Source organism: Acinonyx jubatus, chromosome B4 (genome assembly GCF_027475565.1).
Source record: "Acinonyx jubatus isolate Ajub_Pintada_27869175 chromosome B4, VMU_Ajub_asm_v1.0, whole genome shotgun sequence".
In the NCBI taxonomy this organism is placed as follows: Eukaryota; Metazoa; Chordata; class Mammalia; order Carnivora; family Felidae; genus Acinonyx; species Acinonyx jubatus.
Window position 1 is genome coordinate 73,454,700 of NC_069387.1, and position 12,620 is coordinate 73,467,319.

At 45.3% G+C, this 12,620-nt stretch overlaps 2 protein-coding genes across 8 annotated transcripts in view; one reads left to right on the forward strand and one right to left on the reverse strand.

Moving 5' to 3' along the window:
* The window catches only part of PFKM (phosphofructokinase, muscle), a 43,533-nt gene extending 40,518 nt beyond the window's left edge, over nucleotides 1-3,015 (forward strand). For 2 of the 3 annotated variants that reach the window (XM_027035994.2, XM_015065815.3), the window contains 5 exons: nucleotides 270-331; nucleotides 561-672; nucleotides 1,974-2,073; nucleotides 2,155-2,260; nucleotides 2,485-3,015. In XM_027035994.2, coding sequence (XP_026891795.1) covers nucleotides 270-331; nucleotides 561-672; nucleotides 1,974-2,073; nucleotides 2,155-2,260; nucleotides 2,485-2,629 — 525 coding nt within the window. In that variant the 3' untranslated portion in view covers nucleotides 2,630-3,015. Of the gene's footprint in view, nucleotides 1-269; nucleotides 332-560; nucleotides 673-1,036; nucleotides 1,741-1,973; nucleotides 2,074-2,154; nucleotides 2,261-2,484 lie in introns of those variants that run through there. The other variant, XR_003413078.2, reaches the window with a different exon arrangement.
* A 1,070-nt stretch (nucleotides 3,016-4,085) lies between these two features.
* ASB8 (ankyrin repeat and SOCS box containing 8) lies at nucleotides 4,086-12,584 on the reverse strand. 5 transcript variants are annotated; one of them, XM_015065818.3, is made up of 4 exons: nucleotides 12,427-12,583; nucleotides 9,439-9,602; nucleotides 7,882-7,986; nucleotides 4,086-6,037 (listed from the first exon to the last, which is right to left on the reverse strand). In XM_015065818.3, exons 2-4 carry the CDS (start codon nucleotides 9,565-9,567, stop codon nucleotides 5,405-5,407), a joined length of 867 nt encoding a protein of 288 aa, XP_014921304.1. In that variant the 5' UTR covers nucleotides 9,568-9,602; nucleotides 12,427-12,583; the 3' UTR covers nucleotides 4,086-5,404. The 5 variants fall into 5 exon arrangements, with proteins under 5 accessions (XP_014921304.1, XP_014921305.1, XP_053082142.1 ...); XM_015065819.3 differs by having other exon boundaries at nucleotides 9,439-9,598; nucleotides 12,427-12,574; XM_053226167.1 differs by having other exon boundaries at nucleotides 12,432-12,519.
* Nucleotides 12,585-12,620: the final 36 nt, after the last annotated feature.

Genomic DNA, 12,620 nt, shown 5'->3' on the forward strand with positions numbered 1-12,620 from the left:
ACACTGGGAGCAGGTGGAAAGGTGAAGACCGGCAGTTACCATGGCTGTCCTTAACTCACCCTCTCCCAGTTCTGCCTGGCTCGTTTGGAGTCTTTGTTCACACTGCAGCATGCACTGAACTTCTCACAGGGACTAGGCACAGATTGTAAACAGCTCTCTTCCAGTCTCTCTCCCCATCTGGAGAGGCCTGGTGGGGAACAAGAGATCTGTGCACTTGCCCGGCCTTATCCACTCCTGGCAAGGCTTAACATTTACTCTCTTATTTTCAGGCAAATGTTGAACATCTGGTGCATAAGATGAAAACCACTGTGAAAAGGGGCTTGGTGTTAAGGTACCTCATCCATGGTGTGTTTCTAAGTGAAGAGAACAGTTAGGCTTTGGCTCTAGCCCACAGAATGAATCCATGGTTGGGATGCCCTGAGGAATTTGGGGACACAGTGAGAGAACTGGAGCCATGGGAGGAGACAGAAAAGGGAAGAACAAAGCCTACTGACGCAGAAAAGGGTTGGGAGGGATGGGGAGACAACCAAAGTCACAGGCTTTTGGTCTCTACCTGGCAGGAATGAGAAGTGCAATGAGAACTACACCACGGACTTCATCTTCAACCTGTACTCTGAGGAGGGGAAGGGCATATTTGACAGCAGGAAGAATGTGCTTGGGCACATGCAGCAGGTCGGGAAGACACCCCAGTCATACCCTTCACCAGACGGCCACAATCCCCGATAGCCATTGGGTCTCCCACTGGTCCCCAATCTGCTGGAGGCTGTCGGTGCCACCACAGAGCACGAGCCTGCAGTTTTTACTGTCGCAGAATCGAAACAGCATTACCCTGGAAATGGCCTTCGAGGTTATGTGATCCCTCCTAGGGCAGGGCTTCTCAGCACTGGCACCATTGTCATTTGGGGCTGGATAAATCTTTGTTGCGGGTGGCTGTTCTGTGCCATTGCGGGATGCTTTAGCAACATCCCTGGACTCTACCCACTAGATGCCAGTAGCACCTCCCTCCTAAGTTGTAACAAATACAAAATGTCTCCAGACTTTTGCCAAATGTCCCCTGGGGGGCAAAATCATCTCCAGTTGAGAACCACTAATTCAGATGAAGAAAATGAGGCCCAGACGGGAGAAACAACTTTTTTAGGGCCGCTCATCAAACTTGGGTGAGAGCCAGAATGCACTCCAGTGCTCTTCCCAGCATGCCACGCTGCCTTCCTGTGCAAGAAGTACAGCCACCTTGCTGGTGTTGGGCTCTGTCTGCACTAACCGGGGTTTCCGGGGGAAACGAATTCCCTTCTGCTATCCACATTCAATCCCCACCTACGGCAGGCCTCGCTCACAGACGGTACTGGTGGTCTTAGGCCTCCCCATCCCAAAGCTGATTCTGCTTAAGTATGGACCTTTGACCGTTGTCTACCTACCTATGAATTCCCAGTATCCTCAACTTGAATGAGCTTATTAGCCCCTGCAGGAATGGGGTCTGACTGGATAAAGCATGGCGATCTATTCCCCACTTTCCCACCTCCTTTCACTTAGTTCAGAGAAAATCTGCATGATGTTTTATATTATTCTGAGGTGCTACCAAGGACATCTATGTTGGTTCACAAGGAACACTTTTGTCGATGATGGTGACTGACAAAAGCTGCTAGGCTGAAGAGGGGCAAGGAGGCGACTGGCCAATCAGACTGGAAGTGAATGAACAGGATCTGGCAGCTGTGGAGCTAGAGGCGGCGGTTGTGAGACCAGGTCCCCCCATATCTAATTAGTTACTCTTACCCCTGGTAAATGGCCAAATAAGCTGTGCCAGCTCACTCTGTTCTCAGCGCTGTCTCAGGATTTCCTTCATGGTTAGACTTTTGGATTCCTGTTTCCAGCTGCAAACCTGGGGCCTGTACTTTCCTTTTTTCTGTGTGTATTCAGGTATCTCTGCCACTTCATTAGAGTCCTTCCCTCTGTAATTTTTATGATTCTTTTTCCAGGGTGGAAGCCCAACTCCGTTTGACAGAAATTTTGCCACTAAGATGGGTGCCAAGGCTATGAACTGGATGTCTGGGAAAATCAAAGAGAGTTACCGTAATGGTAGGTGGGGTAAAAGGGTAAGACCCCCCCATAGTGGCTGGTTCCCCATTATAGAAGCCTACTGACCATCCTGTATTGCAGGGAGGATCTTCGCCAATACACCAGACTCAGGCTGTGTTCTGGGGATGCGTAAGAGGGCTCTGGTCTTTCAACCGGTGACTGAGCTGAAGGAGCAGACGGATTTTGAGTGAGTGCATCTACTTCCCCGGTAGTTTCAGGATCTGCTCTTCCCAACCTGTTCGCTGTCTTCGATCCTTTTATCTTAGGAGTAACACCTGGACTCATACCCGTTTCGGATCTTAGGCCAGGTCCTAAAATCCAGCCTCTTCTGCTCCACTTGTTCCTATAAGCTTTTGATAGAAATCAGTTGGGGTGCTGAAAGATTAAATCATCTGTCTCATTCCTCTGTAGCCACCGCATCCCCAAGGAGCAGTGGTGGCTGAAGCTGAGGCCCATCCTCAAAATCCTAGCCAAGTATGAGATTGACTTGGACACCTCAGAGCACGCCCACCTGGAGCACATCAGCCGGAAGCGATCTGGAGAAGCGTCTGTCTAACCCTCTTTGGAGTGAGGGTAATGGATTGTCTGATCATGGTCAGCTCACCCCCTGATAGATCCAAGTCCATGCATTCTCAAGTGTTTTAGCCCATTTTCCATTAGGTTTCCTTTTAATCTGCACCTGTAGCCATGACCAGCTCTGGCCAGGGAGCTGAGGCAGTGGGCAGTGCGTAGAAGGTCCTTTGAGGTAGAATTTATCATCACTTCTACCCCAGCTTCATCTGTCACACAAGACTGGGCTCCTCTAGTGCTACTGCTAGATTTCAACTACTCCGTTAGAATCTTCCTAAAAATAAGCTCTATTTATTTCTTGTGATAACAAAGTCTTGGTTCCTCTACTACTCTGACTGCAGTAACACTAATAAAGGCCAACTGGTCACTGTGCTTTTGGTTCTCCTGTTGTCACTTTTGTAAGTAGAATGTCATACTGTCAACCCAAAGCACCAGACCCTGCTCAGACAGACATGTGGGAAAATGCAGCCCATATGATCACCCCATGTACTCCTCTCCATCTCTTGGCTCTGCATATATGGTCCTAGAACATCATATACTGGTCCTTACCCCCTATCGCACACTAGTCCCTCCTGCATCCTCTGTAGCCATAAGGTGCCCTGCCAGTCTCCCTTAAGCATGAAGTTGTGTTTCACCTCGTGATCATATACCCATTACCTAGGGGTTTTTCCAGCCATTCCATGATCTCTACTTCTCTTCTGACAACTCAGGGTTCTTCCTTCTCAACTCTTCCCCTGTTATTCCTTCCTAGATGAAACGCAGACCCCATTTGTGGGGAGACCTGCACATTTTGAAAGCCTGGGAAAGAGACCCCCACTCCTGGACCCGGTTTGGTGGGCTGGCTGAAATACTGCTTGAGAAAGCGGTCAGTTCTCATTCAGCTCCATTTGTTTTCTATTCCATAACAACAGCTTCTTCCTCATCAGCCAAGTAACCATGTAATGTAGTTGGTCTTCAGGAGCGAGACCGCAGATTTTACCCAAATTGACAGGATGGCACCTGTTGATGCCAAGTTTAAGCTTAGCCTCCAATAACCAGATCCTGACTCTCAGCACAAGCGTACATACTCCTCCCAACCCAGTTTCCTCACCTGCCTGATGAAGCAGGAAGAGGTTCAAGGTTTTACCAGCCGTGGAGGAATGATGATCTCTAATATGTCACTTTTGCTGGCTATCCAAAGTATTACCTTTACACCCTGAAAACAGTTCTGAACAGCAACTGAGAAGGCTTGTCAGGAGTCCAGACTTAAGGCAGCCAAATGCTCTTTGTGCAGTTCATTAAGGGGAAGAAAAGTTAACAGTAAATATTAAGCCCTGGTATCACTGCATCCTCAAAACAGCTTATGAGAGAGGTGGTGACAGCCCATTTCAAAGTTACGGACAACGGGGCTCCGGGTGATTAAACAATGTGGAGAAAAGCAGGAACAGTAGAAACTGCCAAACTTGCTTTTAGAAGTGTTTATTTCTTTTTTAAGTGAGCAAAAAAAAAAAAAAAAAAACAAAAAAACAAAAAAAAAACCCACCAATGGCAAAAGGGCAAAAGCAGACATGTTTTTTCAAATTAGCTGTGTCAGCAGATTGCAGTCATTTTTATTTGTAGTTCCCGATCAACTTAAAAAAAGTTTTTCAAATTTGCATCTGGGTCATCCAAGATAATAACTACTTGATCTAGTTTAGGAACATGAAAAGGAAGAGTATCGTTGACTAAGTATGGTTCACTCAAACAGTTCCTTTTTGAGTAGGTGGGCCAGCTTGAAAGCAGCTCTTATAATGCTCTTCCCCCACTCGCTGGCCTCCCCGAAAGTCTTGTATAGATCCGTAAAAAGCAAAGTTGCCAAAACAACTGAAAGGAAAATAATTCTGAACCTTAGTAGTGTGAATTCCCTAAAGGGAAATGAAGACGACCCATGGGAAAAGGCAGCCCAGCCCATCTCCTTCCCTGCTAGAGTAAACACCTTCATCTAAGGTGCAAGAGCACCTGCTAATAAGCCCATTGGCGCAAACTGGTGTTCACCAAGAGAAAGAACTGCGTTAGAAAAGTTCTTAGGACTGCTCAGAACCTGCTACCTCTTCTACTATGTGGAAAGCAGTAAGAAAATGTTAGTTCTGAAATAACACTGCTGAACTACTGGAACCCTCAGGCACACCCATGGAAAAGAGGCCAAGACCGCTGTTTCCTTTGATGGTGAGAGAGGGGGCCAGTCCCTTCTGAATGCTCCATGACGTGGCACTCTAGGAATATCATCCAGCCCAACTGTGAATCTGCACACCATTTGAGCTTTTAGTATCTTCACCTTTGGGCCACATTTGTTAGCTGGACTTTTCTTAGACTTCTTCACTGACCAGTTAAAATGTTTCTAGAGGGATTCTTCTGAAATGTTAATCATGTTCCCAAAGGAAAACTAAACACACACTCTTTAAATACTCTTCATCTTCCTAGAGAATTCAGTGGCATTGCTGACTTTTTCCCTAAACGGGGGAGGGGGGTAGGGGGAGACCTCTTCGCTTGCAGGGTGCAATATAAAAAGCCAAGTAAGCAATAAAGAGAAAACAAAAGTGAGGGATTTTTTGTTTGTTTGTTTGGTTGCTTGGTTTGGGGAGGGGAGGTGGTGTGGAGGTGACTGTTGTGACATGTTGCCTCTAAATATAAACCACACAACAGGAACAACTGCTTTTCCTGTTTTCCAAGACAAAGAGACAGTACCACAGGGAAAAATCTCACCCAGAGTTGCCTGCCTGATGGTGCAAACAACTTCTCCAGCCTATTCCACAAGTAAGAGGTATTCCTTCAGAGAGGCTGGCAGTGGAAGGCCCTTCACTGCATCTGGCAGATACTGGAGGCCCAAACTCCGGCGCACAGCATAGCGAGACAGTGTTTTTAGAGTTCCCGGGGCTGAGCACAGAACAGTCAGTTTTTCACACAGCTGCTGGTCTCTGGCCACTTCCCGTGGCATGGTGCCATTCTTCCTTAATTCAAAGTGTCCAACAGCTCTGTGGAGAAGCTCAAAGCAAGAGTCTTCTTTCTCTGTTCCAAGTCCCCTGACTAATAGAGCCACCAGGCGGGAGATGGGCGTCTGGCCTTTTAGGTTGATGACTCTGACTTCCGCTCCGTAATCAAGAAGGATGCTGACACTCTCCAGATTTCCCTTCATGGCAGCCCAGCTGAGCGGGGTATCGTTGTTATAATCCAGGGCATTGACAGAAGCCCCACTCTCCAGGAGGGCCCGCACACACTCAGCATTGTTCTTAAAGGCTGCCCAGTGAAGTGGGGTATCTCGGTTGCCATCCAGCGCGTTGGGGTTTGCGCCATACTCCAAGAGGACCTCCACACAAGCCTCATCTTTCTCAGCTGCATAGTGGAGGGCTGTTCGGTTGTAACCATCCAGGGCATTCACCTGTAAAGACGGAGGAACTATATGACAGTAGCTAGACTACTGAGAGGAAGATGGGTGGGCAAAGAAGCTTGCATGTGTTTATCCACGACCTGCGCTCTGTCATGTTCTGAATATGAGAATCAACAAGCAATTCCCAGGGAGTCTTGGGGATCGAGACGGAGAGATGTCAGGAGCTTCGGAGCAAATAGGAAGAGAGCGGTCTCAAAACAACCAGCACTCTATTATGTGCACTGATCAGCTGGCCTGCATTATTTAGGGTTTTTCTGCTACATTCTTTACTATTCACTAGGATCTCTACCATGGGGTAAAGGGTAAAGAAAGAGTAGATGACGTCTAAATCCTTGTAACTACTCTGGGAGATATTTATTGGAAAGTACTTTCAACACATGAGCCAGAGTAAAGGTTTTGAATTATTTTACTTATCCCACCTCACTCTAACCTGTGGCTGATGGCAACCAGATTGAAAAATAATGAGGCCAAACTCCACCCATATAGCTTTGCCGCGTTCTTTAACCATACCGAGAAGCTCAAATTGTTAATCCGATCAGCCCCTTGCAAAACTATGCCATGCAGTCATAAGAGAACCTCAATAAAGGCATGTGAAGAGAAGAGCACAACCTTGCAATACTGCAAAAGCAGCTGACTTGCTACAAATCAACATTCCCTATAATAAAGACTCCAAAACCCAAACTTAAGACTAACATATTATCTTCCCCCATAAAATGCAATAAAAATAAGCTGATATATTTAACTCAGTTCAACTTTCTATTTAGCTAAAAACTTTCCACGCCCCCGGGGATAGTTTTCATCACTGACATTAAATCACTGGCTTTCATTTCAGGGTCACTCACAAGAGTTATGTAACAGATAATGACAAGTAGAGAACAACATGGCTGGGTGGATGGTGCTGCGGGCTGGCCCCTTAGGCTTACTGACCAATATGTTTGGGGCCTGCACACCAGCTTCGCGGCATGTCTGATTCCAATTGGCGCCTCAGCACGTGCAACTTCCAGATTGCTTACAAACAGTCAAAACTGCTTACTTATTTATTTACTTAACAAACACTTACTTAGCAATTACTACATGCCAGTGTACTAAACACTTCACAACCTTATGAAGAAGATACCATTGTCACCCCCGTTTTACGGATGGAGAAACCGAGGCAAAGAAAACTTAAGTAACGTGTTCAAAGTCCCACAGCTGGAAGTGATAGAGCTGGGATTCAAATCCGTGAAGTCTGGCTCCAGAGTCTATTCTTTTAACCTTTCATTATACCATGCTGCTTCTTGCTGATGCCGATATAAATTAATCTAGGTTTCTTATCTTAAGATACGTCAGAAAGAAGACAGGAACAGGATACAATAAACGGAAAATAATTAGTGGGCAGAACTAGCACAAGTAGCCCAATCCTGAGGAATGGGTTACCTAATGACATCTATCCCCCAGAAACAGTGGTATTAGAAGTGCATGTCTGGTAGCAGGTGTCAAATGGTTTAGATTTAATCACTCCAGGGGCCTCGGTACTTAGAGCTCCTGGACAGTCAACAGGCCGTGAGAGCACTGAATGGAAATGCAAGCAACTCCAGAAAGAAGGCTGAGAGAAAAAGGGGAGATAAAACTCCCTCTTCCTGGAGCCCGGGACAACTTAAGAAAGAAAGGCAAAGGATGAAATCCTTTGGATCACTACATATATATTTACCATTACATTCTGCTTTGATATTGGCTATGCCAACGTTACCATGGGCTAGAAGGTGGGAAGGGACGGGAGAAGAGACAGAAATTTTAAGAAAACGTGAAGCTCAAGTTGTAGTGGCTCATTAACGCGATAGTGTTAAAAACATTACCTCAGCTCCTTTTTCCAGGAGTAACTCCACACAGTCAGCATCTGACACCATGCAGGCGCAGTGCAGTGGCTTCAGTGTGCCATGGGTACAGTTCACATCTGCTCCCTACGGGCACAAGGAAACTTCAGTGAGTGTGCTCAGCTCTGGCTCACTGAGTAGGATGAGACTCAGAACTGAGTCCAGGGTGGAAGACGGCTCTACCTCTGACTGTGGTGGAAACATACTACTAGTCTCGGTTTCTACTACATATTAAAATACAATGCTAATATCCAAACCAAGGGAACACACTGAAGATGAAAAAAAGAAGCTATCAATTCCCTAGATCAAGTTACTAAGTTTTTCCACAAGGTAACTTGCCAGATGGCCATCTAGGCATCACTGAGGACATAACCTTATGTGCAAAAGCAATGGGAAACTTCTCACCACTCAGGAAAGCTGGAAAACCGATCCACTTTCTACGGCTGCCATGCTCTACAAAAGTCCAGAAAGTGAGTCGGTCAGACTGAAACCAGGAGACCTGGCACCCTCTTTGTCATTCAACGGATGACCATCACTAATAGTAAGGTCATCTTAACGTTATCTTTTTGTTTATAAGCATCTTCAAAGTAGCCTCTGAGTACAGGCATTCTCTGCCACCTAGCCTCCGGAGGTATGGCTCTTTCAAATGTGATGTAAGGAGATGGGGATCTCACAGTCAGACCAAAGTCGCCGAATGACTCAGCAGCAGAGCTAGAATTAGAACGTGACAAACTTCCTACTGCTGAATCCTCTGGTACCACTTTTGCTGAGAACAAGTTAACGCTGTATGACTATTCCTTCTCAAAGCTGCACCACACAACCCTGAAGCAGCTACAGAGCTCCAGGCGGTAAAGAAGGATTCCACTGCTGTTGAAAAGAAATGTACAAAAGCAACCATCTGGATGCATTTTCTAGTGATCAAAAAATTACCCTGTAACTTCTCTTCAGCAGGAATAATACTCAGGAAAAGATCTCAAAGACTGTCTAGGATACTAGTTGTATAACAGTCACTGAATGGCAGTGGTTAAAGATGTTAAGATGCTTTCTTAAGTCAAAAATTACCCTGCATTTAAAGGTTGACATTCCTTACAGAATTAAAAGCGGTAGCTGTTGTTAAGATAGACGGCAAGTGATATCTCTCTATGTGATTATTATAAACCACAAGGATTTGAAAACTGCTTCTGCTTTGCTCGTCTCCTTCCTCCCTTAGTAGAACACGTGTAGGAGACTTTGAGCTTGCTGGATCCCATATGCATCATATCCAGACAGAGATTTTACAAAGAACGTGACACTAGGGTCATCCAGAACATATTTCCTGAAGAAAAATATCAGATGCACAAAGTGAAAGGGAGAAGGAAAGGGAAGCAAAACACAAGGAAAATGTATTTGCATCGTCAAGTTAATACATGTATGAGGACTGTAAAAACTCCTTGTCATCTTGCGCTGAGTCAATGCTGCAAATCTGTAATCTATCACGATTCCCCAGGAACCTTCCCGCTTCACCTCCCAAAGTACTCTCCATCAATACAGCACACTCACCCCTCTGATGAGGTCCTCTACATTATCATGTGGGAAGGAACGAATGGCAGCGATTGTTCGGATTAAGCGCTCTGAGAGAGAGTATTTGCTCTGAATGCTCTGCATAATATACCACATACTGGAACTCATCAAGGCTCAGAGTATGTTCACATGCTCCAAACTGCCTGAAACAAAGAAGTTTTAGGCATATACAATATCACTGAGCATACCTGTCCCTGGGATTAGTTCTCTGAGGCCCTCCCAATAGTAAAAGTAGGTTTCAAAGAGGTCAATGATGAATTAATATTTTTTCTTAATCACAGAGAAATAGATTACAATAGTCGTTCAGGGCGCTGGGTAAACCTGGACGAAAATGTTTTGACCCTCAGCACCTCAATTCTACTCTCTGAATAGTCTGGAACAAGATTTCCTCAAGAGGCCCTAGGACCCTTATGGAGCTCTGTGTAGCTTACAAACAAGACCAGGCAAGGAAGAAGATATTTTTTAAGGGCAGAAAATGCCACAAAACATTCTTTTCCTCCTCTGGACTTTGTGGTCTTTACGATCAGCATCACCTTTAGCTTACTTGTTACAATTGGCCCTGCAGTATATTTATGTTTATATTGTTTCTCGTCTAAATTGTAATCAATTAGAAGGCGAGGTCCCTGTCTTCTATATTATTGTCCATGTAAGGCCAGCCACAGAGGCTCACAAAAGTAGGTATTTAATAAATACCGGTTGATTGACTAAAGGCTAAGAAGTGATCGATACCTGTGAGAAGAGAGGGAAAAGGTTATGGAACAAATACATGTATGTTAACAATGGCAAGACATCTGTGAAACAGTTTAAAATGTCTTCAGCAAAGAAAAAAGTGGGAAATATTTGAAGTGGTATTCTAAAACAAAAAACTCAAAATATAATTAGTCATGTAGATAAGAAAAAAAATCAAAGTTCACACCAACGACATATGTTTGTAGCTGCAGGAAAACAAGCAGATTTAAGAGTGCAAAATGAATTAAAAATTTTAATAATTGGCCATTCATGACAACTGAGAAATAGATTTGGGCAAATATATGTTCAAACCACAATATGACAGAGGGTTCTAGCATGGAAAAGAACATAATGCAATGTACTTAAATTTAACTGATAGAAGTTTTGGCTATATAAGAGCCATATGCTAATTGGGAAACATTTAAAATTACAACAAACAAGGTGGAACATTTACATGAAAAGGCATATATCAAAAACTGCAGAGAAGATATACTATGCAGCATCAGCTCTCTAGGTGTAACTGCTTAGGAATAAGTGTTCCTATTAAACTATAAGCTCCTTGGGGGTAAATATAGTGTTATTTTCTTTTTTTAAAAAATTTTTTAATGTTTATTTTTGAGAGAGAGAGAGAGAGAGAGAGAGAGAGAGAGAGAGAGGGCAAGCAAGGGAGGGGCAGAGAGAGGGAGATACAGAATCTAAAGCAAGCTCCAGGCTCTGAGCTGTCAGCACACAGCCCAACGTGGGGCTCGAACTGGTGCACTGCAAGATCATGACCTGAGCTAAGGTCGGATGCTCAACCGATTGAGCCACCCAGGTGCCCCAAATATAATAGCTCCTAGCACACGGCAGTTTATCAATAAATATTTGTTGAGTTAATGTAAAAAATATTACTTTAGATCCTTAAAAATTCAAGACTTGCATAATCAAAAATGTTATGTATATGACTTAGACTAAGGGGAAAAAACCTAAAATGACTTTGGTCATTTCAAATTATGTAAATTTTGCTTTTTGTAATGAAGTATCTCCTTATACTTGAATAGTTTCTATTTTACTATTTATCTGTTTAAACTGTATAGTATCTGTTTATACTGTATAGTATTAATTAATAGAATGCAAGTTAAAATAGTCAATTCATAGGTATCAATAATTCATATCAGGCATTCTTCTCCCCTACGTTATTATGAATGAATAAGCTTACATGTACACCTGTTTATATGTCTCTCTGAAACTTTCTAGATAATTTAGACTTGACATAATTTTAATCTAACAGCCACTAAACTCAGAAACAAGGGTGTGTATCTTACACTTCTTTGTTGCAAGGCGAAAGGAGAAAAAAAGCAGCCGGTGCATTTGAACTAGAGATCCCAAGCAAGGGGGCAGAAGACAGAGCATCTAAAGTGGAAGGCTTAGACTGGACTTGGCTCTGTTAACCGTTTCTGGGCAATGGATGATCTGAAGAAACTAAACCCTGCAATCATTTTCGAGGCGTTCTTGGGACTCTAGGCTAAGAACTCCTAAGTCAGGGTATGACCAGTGGTCTTCTGCTGCTGCATCGAAGTTCCCGGTAAAGAGTGAAACTTCGGGGCACATTGACGATATGCACTGTCGGGAAGGGTCAAGGCAATGTAAACTTGACCTATCTTCCGACAGCAGCCCGTGCGCGGTTTGACCCCAAGTGGCCCCTTTCCTCTGCTGGAACTAAGAGTCCTCTCTCCCACATTTTCTTTCACTTCGGATCCAAAGAAAACACCAAGAGGTATTCTACTGCGATGCTAGAAGCACAGTGGAAGAGAGGCGACATTCAACAGCTCTGGTGCTAGTGACGCCTCAGCTTCCGCCCGAGCTGAGAGACCCTCAGCCTAGTCAGAGGCGCCCCCAACCCCACCACACCTGCTGAGGGGGAGAGCTCGCGGCCGCTACGTGTTGCCGAGGCAAAGGGCCGAAGGGCAAGGACACGAAATGCGAGGACGTGTGGTGTTACTTTGCGCATGGGATCCGAAAAGATCGCAGCAACCCCGGCAGGTCTCCCGGAACGAGGGGTGAAAGAGGGTCGCGCAACCTACACCGGTGGAGCCCCGGAGGTTAACCACCCCCCTCCCTGATTTCCCCAAGGCCGGGAACCTGTCTCTGCCGCGAGGGCTAACGAAACCCGAGCGGGGAACGGAGGAGTTACTGGGCGTAGTGCCACGGGTTAGGGAACCTGGCTGCAGGCAGGCCCGCAGCGAGGGACGCACTCACCGAACCTCGGGGCAGAGCTGGGCGGTGAAAGCCGCTGTCAAGGTGTGACCCGGAAACAGAAGTTGGCGTCTCCAGCTGGCCTCTGTTTACAGGATGTGAAGAGCGATTGGGGCACCTGCGCACCGGCCAATGGCTGCAGGCGGGGGGCGCCTGCGCAGAGTCGTGAGGCAGCCTCCGTCCTACCCAGGCATAGT